The sequence below is a fragment of the Epinephelus moara genome, chromosome 17 (genome assembly GCF_006386435.1).
Source record: "Epinephelus moara isolate mb chromosome 17, YSFRI_EMoa_1.0, whole genome shotgun sequence".
Lineage (NCBI taxonomy): Eukaryota > Metazoa > Chordata > Actinopteri > Perciformes > Serranidae > Epinephelus > Epinephelus moara.
The window spans coordinates 33879587-33896960 of NC_065522.1; the positions used below are offsets into that span (position 1 = coordinate 33879587).

General features: G+C 44.0%; 2 protein-coding genes across 3 annotated transcripts in view; both read left to right on the forward strand.

Moving 5' to 3' along the window:
• LOC126403898 (phosphatidylinositol 4,5-bisphosphate 3-kinase catalytic subunit alpha isoform-like) overlaps positions 1–17374 on the forward strand; it is a 102493-nt gene that overhangs the window by 52213 nt on the left and 32906 nt on the right. The gene's annotated exons all lie outside the window — the stretch shown is intronic.
• Positions 1–17374, forward strand: part of LOC126403970 (retinal guanylyl cyclase 2-like) — a 39446-nt gene that overhangs the window by 4305 nt on the left and 17767 nt on the right. For both annotated transcript variants that reach the window (XM_050066877.1, XM_050066878.1), the window contains exons 2-13: positions 5915–6164; positions 6329–6559; positions 7727–7882; positions 8071–8213; positions 8556–8711; positions 8852–9001; positions 10245–10464; positions 10660–10735; positions 15936–16020; positions 16132–16248; positions 16385–16468; positions 16714–16890. In XM_050066877.1, the coding sequence (XP_049922834.1) occupies positions 5915–6164; positions 6329–6559; positions 7727–7882; positions 8071–8213; positions 8556–8711; positions 8852–9001; positions 10245–10464; positions 10660–10735; positions 15936–16020; positions 16132–16248; positions 16385–16468; positions 16714–16890 (1845 nt within the window). The remainder of the gene's footprint in view (positions 1–5914; positions 6165–6328; positions 6560–7726; positions 7883–8070; positions 8214–8555; positions 8712–8851; positions 9002–10244; positions 10465–10659; positions 10736–15935; positions 16021–16131; positions 16249–16384; positions 16469–16713; positions 16891–17374) is intronic.

Below are 17374 nucleotides of genomic sequence, written 5' to 3' on the forward strand. Positions count from 1 at the left end.
AGATATGATGGAGCTTGACCATTTAGAGCTTTATAAGTTAACAGTAGGATTTTAAATTCAATTCTGGATTTTACAGGGAGCCAGTGCAGAGAAGCTAAAACAGGAGAAATATGATCTTGTTTCTCAGTTCCTGTTAGTACACGTGCTGCTGCATTCTGAATTAGCTGGAGAGTTTTTAAGGACTTACTAGAGCTACCTGATAATAGAGAGTTACAGTAATCCAGCCTTGAGGTAAAAAAAGTGTGGACCAATTTTTCTGCATCTTTTCGGGTCAGGATAGGCCTAATTTTCACAATATTACGCAGATGAAGAAAATGCAGTCCGTGAGGTTTGTTTTAAATGAGAATTAAAAGACAAATCTTGATCAGGCTTTAATGTGAAAGTTTCATTTTAATATAAGATTTTGGCTATTAACATTTTAGTATGATAAGGAAGTTACAAGATTTAGTGAAGTTATTTCAATATATCTATTTTTTGGACATTTTACAGCGCTTAAAAAAATATCGATAAAAAATATCGTGATAATTTGGTCACTATAATCGAGATATCAAATTTTCCATATCGTTACATCCCTACAACTCTGTGTCATCTGCATAACAATGGAAATTTACAGAGTGATTTCTAATGATGTTACCTAAAGGAAGCATATATAGAGTAAATAGGATTGGTCCGAGCACGGAACCTTGTGGAACTCCAAAACAAACTTTAGAACATAAGGATGATTCATTATGAACATGAACAAACTGAAAACGATCAGATAAATAAGATTTAAACCAGCTTAGTGCAGAACCTTTTAGGCCAACTAAATGTTCCGCTGAGCTGCATTATTATTGATCAAGCTTCTGCACATCTGATAACACAAGATACAGAGCTTCCGCTCCAACTACTTCCTGTTACCAACCTTTCCACATAAGAGCATGATGCAATGTATTGAATACCACCACAGAAGTGGTGGACGTTGAGTCAGAAATGACTGAGGGCCTGTTGTGTAAGGAGAAGGTGACGTCTTATGGTTCTGTTTGATCTCACACTCTATCATTTATCTAACAACCTGTTCCACCCACATATATCACATATTACACATCATCATCATCATCATCGGAGCAGAGACAACGGTTTGTCGGGCCGTAAGAAAAGTGTCTCTGGCTCTGAAAAGACTTGGAGCTGTTTTTAAATCAGAGCAGATCATCACAGAGGAACTTCACAGAGCTGCAGGTGTGTCAGTGTTAATGAATCTACCTGGACACATGATGAGGTCATTGATCAAGACGTCTCATATATTCAAAGATGGAACTGGCTCACTGATGGGACTCAACATCCCATAATAGCTCCATCAGCCTGGTGTCCACGTCGTCATGACGTCAGGATCAGTTCCAGTGTGTTTAATATGTGTGTGTTTGATGTTGATTTTGTGCCCAGTGTGTTTGGGCTCCATCACATTACAGCTGAATACATTATATTCAAATATATGAACACTGTTAAGATACAAACATGTTTCTGTATGACACATGACCTCATCACATGACATCACTTCACATGTGAACACGCTCTGCAGGCTGTTCCCATCACACCTCACTCTGATCAGCTGATGGAGCACATTGATTTTTCATGTCTTCACATCTCTGATTCAGTTTCGGATGAAATCAGTAGCTCTGGAACTGAAAACTCAGAGTTTCTCAGCTCAGAGATCAGGATCAGAGTTAGTTGAGCCTGATCTCTGAAATAGGGCCCTGGTATGTTGATGATGATGATGTCACAGTATGGTCAGGTACAGGTGTGTTGATGATGATGTCAGTAAGACCTCTGCTGTGACAGCTGATTCAATCAATCAATCAATTTTATTTATAAAGCCCAATATCACAATTCACAATTTGCCTCACAGGGCTTTACAGCATACGACATCCCTCTGTCCTGTCCTGATTGTCACCAGGTAATGGCTGGATGATGTCACCAGGTGATGTTAAGGTGGACGTTGGTCCTACGGGTGGTGATGACATGTCCTCTTTCTCCCTCTCAGCTTGTGTTAAGAGCGTTAGCATTGTTGCTATAATTAGCATTCTTAGCGCTCTTTAGCATTAGCTAATGGGGTCAGTCGGCATTAACATGTGAAGATTTAGAGGTCAGAGGTCACCGCAGTCAGCTGGGTTCGATCTGTGTGGTCAGTCAGAGTCTGAGAGCAAGACGAGAAACAACAAACTGTCTCAAACAGACAGACAGACAGACAGGTAGAGACAGGTAGAAACAGGTAGAGACGAACAGACGGACAGGCAGATAGGGACAGGTAGAAACAGGAATGTGTGAACAGGTGAACGTGCGAACGGTGTCTGAGGCGTGACGTGCTTTGAGTGAAAATGTGCAGTTCATGAGTTAAACACTTCCCATGATCCTGAAATTCTTGGAAAGGTTGTGAAATGATAGAAACTGTTTTCCAGGCCTGGTAAATTAAATCTGATGTTTTGGTTTAAAGTTTTGAGTCTGCGTTGTTTTGGCTGTTGTTTTTGTGTGTTCATAAACATGACAACATGAGAAATGTGTTCCTTTAATTTAAACTGTCACGAGTATCATGTGACACACATGACACATGGTGTACACAGAGTACATGGGGTAGACAGGGTACACGGGATACAGGGTGTACATGGTGCACACTGGGTACACAGGTTACACGGCATACGTGGGGGTACATGAGATACATAAAGTACAGGGGTACAAGGCCTACGCAGTGTACACAGGGTACATGGGGTACACGGCGTACGCTGTCAGGCTGCACAATGTGAAGACAATAAATGGTAACATTGTTGAATATCGTAATGATGATATGAGTTTTTAGATAAGCAGATGTTTACTAATAAAAAAACACAACAAAGTTTCTGATAAACAATTGAAAATAATTTCCAACTTTTTTTTCACTGAACAAACTAAATAATAAAGTCATATATTTATATTTGATTTTCAGAGCTGACGATCACTGCGTCAACATGTGTCACTGCATCACTGCGTCAGCGCGTCAACATGTGTCACTACATCACCGCGTCACTGCGTAAATGTGTCACTGTGTCACTGCATCAACAAGTGTCACTGCATCAACATGTGTCACTGCATCAATGTGTCAATAGTGTCACTGCATCAACATGTGTCAACATGTGTCACTGCATCATGTGTCACCCATTACTGCTACACAGCATCACTGCACCATTCCATCACTGTGTCAACGTGTCACTGTGTCATTGCGTCACTGCGTCAACATGTGTCAACTTGTCACTGCATTACTGCATCAACAGGTGTCAACAGGTGTCAACATGTGCGTCCCTTCGTTAACATGTATCACTGCCCCACTGCTTCAACATGTGTTACTGTGTCACTGTGTCACCAAGTCACTGTGTCAACATATGTCAACATGTGTCAACATGTGTCACTGCCCCACTGCTTCAACATGTGTCACTGTGTCACCACGTCACCAAGTCACTGCGTCAACATGTGTCAACATGTGTCACTGTGTCTCTGAGTCATGTCACTGCATCAACATGTGTCTCTGCGTCAACATGTGTCACTGTGTCAACATGTGTCAACATGTGTCAACATGTGGCACTACCTCACTGGTTCAATGCGTCACTGCGCCAATATGTCACTGATGCAAAATGTGTCACTGCGTCAACATTTTTTACTGCGTCAACATGTCACTGTGTCACTGCTTCAACATGTGTCACTGCGTCACTGTGTCACCGCGTTACTATATCAACATGTGTCACTGCATCATTGTGTCAACATGAGTCAACATGTGTCACTGCGTCAACATATGTAACGGCGTCAAAATGTTTAACTGCGTCACCACATTACTGCGTCACTGCATTACTGCACCACTGTGTCAGTATGTGTCAGCATGTGTCACTGCATCAACATGTGTCAACATGTGTCACAAACTGGCTCAGTGAATGTGACAATTAGGAAGTCCACATAAGAACAAGCAGAATTTACTAAAATTAACTGAAATAATCCTTGGAGTGTGTAGGTCAGCAAAGTCAGTCATGAAAGCCATGCATGGGTGTGTCAGGTGTGTTGTGGAGGTGGTGAAGGTGCAAACCAAAGAGCAATGATGCCCGGTGGATGTCAGCTGAAGGAAGGGAGAGAGTGATTGAACACATGAGGCGGCTTTTATAGCCTGGAAGCCCAGGTGAGCCGAAGCAAGGTAACGACCCTCCCATGTCAGCCAGCTGCCTGATGAGGCTGACTGGAACATTCTCCAAGACAGTGGGAGGGGCGTCACAACATGTGTCAACATGTGTCACTGTGTCAACGTGTGTCACTGCGTCACTGCATCAACATGTGTCACTGCTTCAAGATGTGTCAAAATGTGTCACTGCGTCACTGCTTCAACATGTGTCACTGCATCAACATGTGCCACTGCGTCGCTGCTTCAACCTGTGTCACTGCGTCAAGTTGTGTCACTGCTTCAATCTGTGTCACTGCGTCAAGGTGTGTCAACCTGTGTCACTGCTTCAAGATGTGTCAATATGTGTCACTGCTTCAACATGTGTCGCTGCGCCACTGCTTCAACATGTGTCACTGCGTCAACATGTGTCAAAAAGTGTCACTGCGTCACTGCTTCAACATGTCACTGCGTCCTTGGTCACTGCGTCCACATATGTCACTGCGTCACTGCGCCACTGTGTCAACATATGTCACTTCGTCACCACATTACTGTGTCATCGCATTACCGCATCACTGCGTCAATGCATCACTGCACCACTGTGTCAACATGTATCACTGCGTCAAAATGTGTCACTGCGTCACCACATTACTGCGTCACTGCGTCACCGCATTACTGCAATCTGCGTCAATGCATCACTGCACCACTGTGTCAACATGTATCACTGTGTCAACATGTGTCACTGCATTACCGCATTACTGCATCACTGTTTTACCGCATTACTGCATCACTGCGTCAATGCAGCACTGCGCCGCTGTGTCAACATGTGTCACTGACGTTACTGTGTAACCTTGTGTTTGAGGATCAGGTCGTAATGATGATAAAAATTCATGCAGCTCGTCAGCGACAGAAACATCACCAAATCAGGGAAGCTAACCGTTTGCTTCAAAGCACGTACCTCAGAGATGTGTCCTTATTAATGTCTGTCCTTTGGAGGACAAATATGATACATGATGCAGGTGGAGCTTTAGCTGTGGTGGGTGGAGGCTCCGCATTAAATCATCTGGTCAGGTTAAAGACAAAACAGTCACAACCCATCTCTACTGAACGCTGGCATCAGTGTGGATTACAAGCCCGCTGTGGTCAGAGTAAAGGCAGTGTCCTCTGTGTGTAGAGAAAATGACAGTGTCCTCTGAGTGTAGAGACAAAGACAGTGTCCTCTGAGTGTAGACACAAAGACAGTGTCCTCTGAGTGTAGAGACAAAGACAGTGTCCTCTGTGAGTATAGAGACAAAGACAGTGTCCTCTGAGTGTAGAGACAAAGACAGTGTCCTCTGTGAGTGTGGACACAAAGACAGTGTCCTCTGAGTGTAGAGACAAAGACAGTGTCCTCTGTGAGTGTAGACACAAAGACAGTGTCCTCTGAGTGTAGAGACAAAGACAGTGTCCTCTGTGAGTGTAGACACAAAGACAGTGTCCTCTGAGTGTAGAGACAAAGACAGTGTCCTCTGTGAGCGTGGACACAAAAACAGTGTGTGCGTGTGTGTGTGTGCGCGCGTGTGTGTGTGTGTGTGTGTGTGTGTGTGTGAAATGTTGCTGGACTACAACATAACTTCCGGAGCTGGACCGTCCCTGCAGGGCGGGAGGAGAGGAGGTGGATGGACTTCCACCCAGGAGACACTGGTCACTTCCTGTTTTCCTAAATCGACCCACGTGCGTTCACTCGTCCAAGCTGAATGCAGCTCAGTGTCTTTTCTTTGTTTCCTGCAGGTCACCACAATGCAGCTTCCCACACGGTTGCTTGGGACATGTCTGTGGTTGCTATGCATTACTCACGTATGGACAGCAACCTTTAAGCTGGCTCTGATTGGACCGTGGTCATGTGACCCCATGTTCTCCCGGGCGATGCCGTCAGCGGCGGCTAACCTGGCGTTGTTACGGTTACGGAGCGACAGTGGTCTGAGCAGAGGTTACTGGTATGACGTCAAATTGTTGGAGGAAGACTGCTCCGCCTCTAAAGGTTTGTTAACCAATCAGCTGACGAGACCTAAGTGATGACATCATAATGATAATGATGATAATAATAATAATGATTGTAAATAAATAATAATAACACATTATAATAAAACAATTAGTTCCACTGACTCTTGTTTACGTCTCGTTTCTTCTCTGGTTTTATTTCAGCGCTCATAGAACTCGGGGACATGGAGGGTTATGGCCACGCCTACATTGGGCCCTTTAACCCCGCCCTGTGTCATGCTGCCTCCTTATTGGCTCAGCACTGGGAGGCAGGGCTTGCCTCTCCAGGCTGTCTGGATGCTGACTGGCCAAACCTGCCGCCCATCACTCAGCCCAGCAGAGTCTTGTTCACCGTGCTCAGGTTCTTCCGCTGGGCACACGTCGCTGTCATCTCAGGTGAGTGTGTGATGTCACAGCTAGGGCATGGCCTGCCATTAGGGGCGTGGCCTCTTCCTCAGAGTCTCATGTAAAAGAATGGATGAAACTTTATCTTAATCTCAGATAAACGTTTCCTGTTTTACTGGACTGAAGATGTTTTCAGTTTCAGTTTTTCAGAAAGCAGAAATGTTTTTTGTTTTTTTTAATTAATGACTCATTTATGTTTATCTATGTTGATTTATTTAGAAGGGGACAGAGCACATTAATGAACATGACGACTTAATTCATGTAAATGTGCCAGATTTAGCCTGGCAGGTCCCGGCAGGTTGACAGTGTTTGAGATTTAAAGACAACACACCTGTCGATGTGTCTCCTTTTTAATAACGCATTGATTTGTAATCGTTGTCACTTAAGCTCATTATTCTCCAGCTCATCAGCATCTTTTTTTTTTTTATCTTGTTGCAGAAAATAAAACTGTGTTTTAAAACTTTTTGACTGATTGACAACAGTTTAAAACTTCAATAAAAAAACAGACACAATGATTTGTAAATTCTCATTTACCCACATTCACCTGAACACAGCCCAGAGACGTTTCATATTCAAACTGATAAACTTTATTGTTCTGTGTTAACGAACACAGCCCAGAGACTTTTCATATTCAAACTGATAAACTCATGTTCTAAGTCTGCAGCAGGTTTTAATAAAGTTGGGACAGGAGCATGATCCTGTCACTGTGTGACATCATCACCTCAGTCAGTGTTTGGGAACTGATGAAATGAACTGTTGAAGTTTATTCAACTTCAGTGTCTTAACAGTCCCATGACGCTTCATCATGTCCCACACATGTTCAGATGGAGACAGGTGTGGACTGCAGGCAGGTCAGTCTGGTACCTGCACTCTGTCACTACGAAGCCAGGCTGTTGGAACATGTCACAATGTGTGTCAGTGTGTCGCTGCGTTCATTAATGAAGAGCAATAAAGTTTATCAGTTTGAATATTCTCTGGGCTGCATAAAGCTGACAGTAGATTTACAGATTATTTCATCCACTCATCGTTCAGACACATGAATCACATGATCACGTGATCACATGATCACAGTGAAGTCAAACTAACAAAAAAGTTTTCATAGATTTATAAAAACTGTCATCACTTTAATGTTTCACAAACTTCCTGTTTGGTCATCAGCTCCGTCGGACCTATGGGAGAGCACTGGACAGGAAGTGGCTTCAGCGCTCAGAGCTCTGGGCCTGCCGGTCGGTCCGGTGGTTACCATGGAAACAAAGAACAAAGGTGGACCTCGGGAGGCACTCAACGTGATCAGAGAGGCCGACAAAGTCAAAGGTCAGATCTGAATCTGATTGGTTGTGTCATAGAGTTTCAACGACATGTCAAAAAAAAAACGCTGTGACATCATCAGGAGGTTGAAATGTTTCTGACTACAGAACAAGATCAGAATTGATGACACTCTTATCATTTACGTCTGACATGTTAAAAACTGATAAACTCTGAGTTTCCTTTAAACCTTCCAGTGGTGATAATGTGCATGAGCTCCGTCCTGATTGGTGGAGAGGATCAGAGAGAGCTCCTATTGGCTGCTCTGGACCTGGGGATGGTTTCCGATGGCTACGTGTTTATTCCATACGACACCCTGCTGTATGCCATGCCTTATCAGGTAACGAATCAATTTAATACCTGATATATTGATCAACAACTTTAACAGAAAACTTTAATCACTGAAAATGAATTAAAACAACTTTTGTTCCATATTTTACATTTATAGACATTTTACAAACAACTGGATTTACAAATATTATTATTATTAATTTTATTGTTGTTGTTTTTACATCACTGAAGCCGTTTGATTTGATCATTAAGTTTTCTGAATTAAACGTTTCAAAATAATTGTTAATCCTCAAAAGGTTCTGACCTTAAACAGGAAGTCCTTTTTCAGAATAGCGTTCATTTGAAGATGTTTTTTTTTTTAATTTCCTGGTTCTCTCCTCTGTCCAATCAGGAAACAGTATTCCCTCAGCTGACCAACAGCACGAAGCTTCGTCACGCCTACAGCGCCGTTCTGACCATTACCATGGCGTCCGATCAGAATTTCTACGAAGCTTTTCGCCAGGCTCAACTCAACCGAGAGATCCGCTCTGCTGTGGCTGCTACTGAGGTAAATAACAACAAATAAATAACAAACACAGAGCACATACATAGCAGATAAATAAATTAATGATCAATAACACACTTCTTGTCCTTAATCAATGAAAACTGGACACATGGGATTCATGGTGCCCTGACCTCTGTCTGCAGGTGTCTCCTGTCTTTGGGACCATCTTCAACATGGTGTACTTCGTTGCTAAGGCGGTGGAGGAGCGTCGTCAGGCAGGGGGCGGGCACTGGGTGACAGGCGAACAGCTCGTCCAATCAAATGGAGGATTTGATTTCCAGGGTTTCAATCAGGTCAGAAACATTTTGACACTTAACAAATATAATCTCACTCAGTATAATCGCTTAATTTATAATGAATGTGAGGAGGGTAACACAGCCCTCTGTGTTTTACTCTGACGTTCAGATTGTTGCAGAGCTACGAGCTCGCACTTTAGAAAAGGTCATGCGAAACCACATGGAGCGCCGACGGGATTTCTGTTCATTAAAACATGATGTCACATCAGTGGTTGATGTGTCGAGAGTGGCGGACACAAAAATTTTAATCTCTTCGAGTGTTTGTGTTTATTTCAGGTTCTTTTAGGGATCTTAAACTTGAAGTTAAAAATATTAATATAATAAGAATATGCCCCTTTAATGAGCTGTAATTATTCACACACACTGTGTCTTTGGCTGTATCATGACAATGTTTTGCTTTATTTGTGAGACGGAGACAACTGTTCCTGCTTTACTCTAACTGTTTTGAGATGATTGTGTTAAAGTCTGTTTCACCATTCAGGTCTACATTCACTCTTTCACAGCCTGATGCTCCTCAGGATTAAACAGTGAACAGTGTAGTGCTAATGTTAAAATATTAAGTCCTTTGTAGTTTGAATTCTGTGTGGAGGAAATTTATAAAATAATTTTCTCTGACCTTTTACATGAATACTTTGGTCTTCATTTTGAATATCTTTATTTATTTATCATTATTATTGTTTTTGCACCCAGCGTGTGTGTCCAGTAAGGGTGCTGCTGAGGGTCATAACACCAGCTTTAATAAAAACTATTGATTATATGTATTAGTCTTTAATTAAATTCATGTGATGTGGACTCTTTTCGTACACGACAACAGAGAGGTAATGACAGGAAGTCTCAGCGTGGTGGCGAGAGTTCATACAGAGTGATTAACACAAGGTAACGTCCGTCACTGCTGAAGAACAGCGACTCATTTGGACGTTTGGTCTTGTTATGAAATAGATGTGAAAACAGGAGTTTGTGTTGATGATTGAAGGTACGAACTCTCCCAGAGACACAGAGACAACACAACAGCAAACAAACAGTTTATCAGTGAAGTGATAAACAGACCGACAGTGACAGCTGACTCGATGAGCGGCTTCTCTGTCGGGTGAATGTACATCAGTGCTCTGCGTTACATTCAGATGTGTGGACCAAGCCCATTCCCGGGTACAATCCTTCGTTCACATGTTCTTTTTAATGACAGCTGAATTTACAGATGAACACATTGTCAGCTCCTGATTTCTCTCCTTTTTTATCTCAGGTGTTATACGGAGGTAAAGAGGGGCGTGGCCTAGAGGCCAGGTATGTGGTGTTGGACAACGATGGCGACCGACTTGTACCAACGCACTCGCTTGCTCCGACACACACCGATGGGACAGTTGGAGGTCTGAGGCCGATGGGTCGCTCCTTCTTCTTCCCCGGAGGAAAACCCCCCACCGCCAGCTTCTGTTGGTTCAGTCCAGAGGAGGCCTGCAGGGGAGGTGTGTTCACTGACCTATGGGGAGGGTAGGAACTTTGTGTAGCATATAATGAATTCTATCAGCTGTATCTGTCCATGGTGTCTGAAGGTCTGAGCTCTGTTGAGCGCCACCCTACTGTCCACCATGATGAGTGTAGGTTAGTGTCACTGATCAGCAGGAAGTGACACGTCTTTTATTACTTTATTTTTTTTTCAGGTTTGGACACGGTGACGATGTTCTTTGTCTTCCTGTTGCTCTGCGCTGTGATTGGAGCTTTCATCTACCTGATCAGGTGAACACACACACACACACACACACACACACACACACACACAGAGTCCATTCTGTTTCCTGTTCTATACATTGGGGGTGGGGCTGCCGGCTAACCAAGGTATTCTAGACATCCCTCTGACCAGCTCCGTCCTCCTGGAGGATCCCGAGCGTCCCCAGACCAGGGGCCGGGGCCTCCTACCAGCTGGATCAGGAGGATCCTGATCAGATATTGAACCACCTCAACATGAAGGAGCAGTGGCTCTACTCCGAGCTCCCTCCAGATGTCTGACTCCTCCCCGTATCTCTAAGGCTGAGACACTCTACAGAGGAAACTCATCTCAGATGCTTGTATCTGTGATCTCATTCTTTCAGTCACAACCCAGAGCTCATGACCACAGGTGAGGGTTGGGATGGAGATGGATTGGACCATGACGTATTAGTGTGAGCTATCCGCTGCTTTCCAGAATCAAACCATGGCCTCAGATTTGAAGGAGCTGACTCTCATCCTGACAGCTTCACACTCAGCTGCAACAGAACCACATCATCTACAAAGAGCAGATGATGTCCCCTGATGTCTGAGGTCCCCAAACCGGACCCCTTCCGGCCAGCAGCTGCCCGAACAATGGGGGTTTTAAACAGGGCCCACTTGGATTAATCTCTCCAACCTCCCCCAGGATGCAGATCAGGCAGGCTTTTCCCCCCGATCACCTCCTTTCAGGTTTCTCCATCATTGCTCATGTGAGCGTCAGAGTCCCCCAGTAGAACTGCGGCCTGGTTTGCTCCATTTGTGGTCTGGCTTGGCGCTGCGCGAGTAGTGACATGCAGTTGCAGTCTGTCTGGATGTTGAAAGTTTGAGTGTTACTGAGTGCCGTTTGTGAATAACCAATAAGCTGGGTAGGATCTACGCTTGTACATTGATCACTTAATTTATTTTTAAATGGAGCTGTCACTCTTGATCGTCGCATGGACTTTGTTTGTTGTGGCTCAGAGTCTGGTTGAACCATGCCACCTGCACACAGGCAGGATTCAGTACTCTCGGGGATTTTTACTGAATCTGAGGGATCAACAGCAGTCACATACCCGTTCGGACTTGGCCACGGGAGATCATTCACTTGCGGAGATCTTCCGCCAACCTGAGAACTTTAATAGGACTACATGGGGAGAAAAAAGATACAAAGTGCGGAAACGCGGAAGACGGGGCAGTGTCAGGCAGAGACTGAAGCGGCTGACACTTCGCCGCATACCCCTCCCCTTGATGTTACTCTGCAACGCTCAGTCCATAAGGAATAAGATGGACGAGATCCAAGCCAGCGTCACTCATCTGGAGAAATTTAGGGACGCATGTGTCATGGCTTTTACAGAAACATGGCTTACTCCTGAGGATCTGAACACTGACCTAACTCTGACCGGTTTTGGAGTGCCGGTGAGGCTTGACAGGGATGCTGTTGTCACAGGGAAATCCCAAGGGGGCGGGGTCTGCCTCTACGTCAATCAGCGGTGGTGCAAGAACATCACTGTCAGAGAGACTGTGTGTACTGAAGACATAGAGCTGTTGTCTGTGTCTCTGCGGCCCCATTACCTCCCCCGTGAATTTCCCCAAATATTTCTCACTGTTGCATACATACATCCCAAAGCAAACGCAAAAAAAATGCTGTAACAGCCATACAAAAGGTTACACAAAAGTTCCAGTCCCTCTCTCCGGATGCTTCTTGCTTTGTCCTTGGTGATTTTAATCACTGTACTCTGAAATCGATGAACACTTTTTATCAGTATGTCTCTTGCACTACCAGACTTGACAAAACTATTGACTTATGCTATGGCACAGTAAAGGGCGCCTACAAGTCCATAGCTCTGCCCCTTCTTGGCTCTTCTGACCATAACATTATCCTCCTTATCCCAACCTACAAGCCACTTCTTAAGAGCGGGAAAACTGCCACTAAAGAGGTGGAGATGTGGACTGAGGATGCTATTGAGGAACTAAGGGGAGCCTTCGAGTGCACAGGATGGGACGTTTTCAAGCACTCTTCTTCAGCTCTTGATGAAATGACTGAGGTGATATCATCCTATACTCTCCATTTGAAAAACTTAATCATCCCTACTAAACAGGTCAAGGTGTTTCCGAATAATAAACCCTGGTTGAACAAAGCAGTAAAGGATGCACTGCATAGGAAACATAATGCTTTTCTCCATGGTGACAGCAAGGATAAGATTGAAGCTAAAAAAGAAGTTAGATATGAAATTAAGAGGGCAAAACCACAATATAAAAGTAAAATAGAGGGGAAGTTTCACAGTAACGACCTGAGGGCTGTACGGGATGGTATGAAGGCCATGACAGGCCAAGATAAGAAGAAGAATTCTGGGTCAGTCACAATAGATGGTTTTGACTCAAATTCAGAACTTGCAAATGCTCTGAATGATTTTTACTTACGTTTTAATGATGAATATGATTTTACTAAAGATCACTGTGATATATTTGATTCCTTAAATGACATTACTGTCAACCCCCGGCTTACGATCAGCGCCATATCTGTATAAACACATGTTGTCCAAATGTAATGTCAGAAAGAGCCCTGGGCCTGATATGATCACTGGCAAACTGCTAAAAGTCTGTGCAGACCAATTATGTGACATTTATTCTGATCTTTTTAATTTGTCACTCTCCCAGCATAAGGTCCCAATGCCATGGAAGGAGTCTATTGTAGTCCCCGTGGCTAAAATCAAGTCTCCGAAGGTGCTTAATGATCTAAGGCCTGTAGCCTTGACTTCAATAGTGATGAAGACTTTTGAGCGGCTGGTCAAACAAATTCTTATTGAAAAGGTTCAGAGCCAGCTTGACCCGATGCAATTTGCTTATCGGGCCAGCAGAGGGGTAGATGATGCAACCATCACTCTGTTCAATTACCTGTACAAGCATCTTGAGGGTACAAGAACACATGCTAGGCTTTTATTTCTAGATTTCTCTTCAGCTTTTAATACAATCCAGCCACATATTTTAATCAATAAATTATTGTCAGATTTTAATCTTGATGCTGGACTGGTGAAATGGGTGCTAGATTTTTTAACTTGTAGGCCGCAGGTTGTAAGGGCTAATGATGCCTTTTCCCAGAAGCGGCTGTCATCCACAGGCTCACCACAGGGGTGTGTCCTGTCTCCTTTATTGTATATTCTTTATACAAATGATTGCAAGAGCAAATACAAGGACAGGCATCTTCTGAAATTCGCGGACGATACAGTCCTCATCAGCCTGCTCCAGGAAGGAGATGTCGATCATGGTCCAGTCGTGGAAGACTTTGTAGAGTGGTGCGACAACCACTTTCTGAAGCTAAATGTCCTAAAAACTAAAGACATGGCCATTGATTTTAGGAAAAACTCTCCCTCTACCCTCCCAACCATCATTAAGGGCTCACAAGTAGAGACAGTAGAGCACTATAAATACCTGGGCACAGTCATTGATAAAAACTTGAATCATGACTTCAACACGTCTGCAATCTGCAAAAAGGGTCTGCAGAGACTTTATTTTCTGCACAGACTGAACACTTCTAATGTGGACAAGGCACTGATGGTTTTATTTTACAAATCTTGTATTGAGTCTGTTTTAATGTTCTGTATTATTGGCTGGTGTGGACACCTCACTGTGCAGAACAAAAAACGCCTTTCTGACATTGTCAAGGTAGCCAGCAAATAATTGGCACACAGCAGCTTTCTCTGTCAGATATCTACAACCGACAAGTCTATAGGAAGGTGCAGTCGATCTTGGCCAGCACTGACCACCCACTTTAAGGAGAATTTTTTCTTCTTCCTTCTGGCCGGCGTTACAGGCTCCCCAAGGTTAGAAGCAATAGGTTTAAATTTTCTTTTATTCCAAGTGCAATAAATTTTCTTAATTTGCACTGAGTCTTGATGGACTCAATTTGCCTGCACTGTCTATAAGCACTCCATATGGTCTTATTCCCTTATAGATTTATTTTTTCTATGGACAGCTTGATCTGATCTATTTTATTCATGGTTGTTGTGGTTGTGATTGTTGTTGACATTGTCTTGATTGTCCCTTGTATGTTGAATTGCACTGCAAACTAAATTTCCCCTTGAGGGACAATAAAGAACTGAACTGAACTGAACTGAACTGCAGAGTCTCCAGTCGGTATCCTTTCCAGGACACCACCCAGAGACTCGATCAAGGCTGAGTACTCTGGGCTAGTGTTTGGTCCATAAGCACCATCCAGAGTTAGAGACCTCATCAGCAACTTGCAGTTACATGGAGAGACCCTCTTGTTTCCCGTGGAGAACTCAAACACAGTGCAGCTCAGGTGGGGGCTCATGAGTATCCCACCAACTGCCCAGCACCTCACTCTCGGTGATCAACTTGATTGAATGATTGTTTGATTGAGATTGATTGATTGAGACTTCTGGAGCTTAGTTCAACAACCAGTGCTAAGTGTGGAGGTGAGCCCAACTTCATCTAGATGGTACTGCTCCACGTCCTGCACCACCTCGGATTCCTTCCCAGACCAGAGACGTTCAACATCCCTAGGTTGGGGCGGCTGTGGCTCAGGACAGGTTGTCCACTAATCAGAAGATCAGCATTTTGATCCCCGGCTCCTTTGGTCTGTACGTCTAAGTATCAGTGGGGAAGATACTGAACCCCGGATTTCTCCTGATGGCCATCGGTGTGTGAGTGCATGTGAATGGTTATTGAGTAGCAGGTGGCATCATTATGGTAACCTTAGCCACCAGTGTGTGAATGGGTGAACGTGACATGTAGTGTAAAAGCGCCTTGAGTCAGAAGACTAGAAAGGTGCTATACTAGTGCAGTCCATTTCCTACCCTTGCCTACCACCCTGCTTACACTGCACTTGACCACAGTGCCTGTTCCTGCGAGTGGTGGGCCCGCAGGACGGCGGCCTCATGTCGTTCTTTCAGACTGTGCCCAGTCAAACCCCATCAGTTAGGGCCCGGCCACCAAACAGTCACTGGTGGGCTCCTCTCCCAAATTATGTTCCAGAAGGGGGTTTGGGTTGCCATTTTCCAGGTGATCCTTCCAGGAGATACTGCCCCAGGCATCTCAGTTCAAGAGTCACAGGGACACACAACACCCCCATCACATTAAGATGGTGATTCTTGGAGGAGTTTATGTAATAGCACTAAGACTACCTGCTACCACTGCTAATTTCACAACTGCCGCTGCTACTACTACTACTAATAATAATCTGTGTGCACAGGAAGTACAAGAGAACAGCAAACATGACCAAACTCATTTTGACTCTGGATGACATCGTCTTCATTGACACTCAAGTCAGCAGGAAGGTTAGAAACTGTTTACTTCACTAAAGTTCCCTCTAAAAGTACAGTACAGTACGAAGTGTTCAAGGATGAACTGCTGATGATGTTTTTCTTTGGTTGTTGTTGTTTTTGTAGAAACTGAATGATGAGTCGATCATGAGGAGTCTTCTGGAAATCAAAACTCCGTTCCGCTCAATTGCTCGAAGTTACATCCTGACGACACCTGAGAGCTCCAACATTGGAATACTGGAGGTACACCTTTACCTGTCTGCTTACCTGCACCTGCACCTGTACCTGTACCTGTACTTGTACCTGCACCTGTACCTGCACCTGTCTGTCTGTCTGTCTGACTTCCTGCCTGTGCTCTGATTGGTTGTTGTGTTATCAGGGCGACTGGGTTTGGCTGAAGAAGATTCCTGTTGAAAAGACAATAACAGCTGTCAATCAAAACACCCAGAGTTTGTTCAGTCAGGTATGATGAACAGTAGGAACAGCTGATAAACATGTTTTGTAGTACATTTTTGTATTCGTACACATTATTTTGTTACAGTGTATTTGTCTTCAGTTGAGGGAGATAAGACATTTTATCAGTGCTGAATTATCTTCTGTCAGGATGTAGATCAATATGTTTACATTAAACTGATAAAATTGTAACACTATATTTTCTGTCCCTCCTGTGTCCCTCCCTGTTCCCTCCTGTGTCCCTCCTCTGTCCAGCTGAGGGACATGCGACACGAGAACATGAACCTGTACGTGGGTTTGTTTCTGGACTCAGGGATCTTTGCTCTGGTGGTTGAACACTGTCCTCGAGGAAGTCTGGCTGACCTGCTGGCCGACAGTGACATGAGGCTGGACTGGATGTTCAAGTCGTCCTTGCTCATGGACCTCATCAAGGTGCTGCTGAGAAACTACCACAACAAATACTTGTAAAACTTCCCCTAACAATAGTCATGATGATAGTAATGAGATGTCCTGCTGAAACCTGCCGGTATGTGTTGGTGTTTCTGAGTGTCCTGTTTGGTGTTTCTGGGTGTCAAGGCTTTGTGTGGTCTGACTCTGATTTCTCTGCCGATCTTTTAATCCTCCGATCACACAGGAACTTCCTGTCTCACTCTGTGAAGTCTGAAGGTGACTGAGATTCAGTCTGCGGGGCTCTTTGAGAATATCAATCAATCAATCAATCAATCAATCAATTAAATTTTATTTATAAAGCCCAATATGACAAATCACAATTTGCCTCACAGGGCTTTACAGTATACGACATCCCTCTGTCCTTATGACCCTCACAGCTGATCAGGAAAAAATCCCCAAAAAACCCTTTAACGGGGAAAAAAACGGTAGAAACCTCAGGAAGAGCAACTGAGGAGGGATCCCTCTT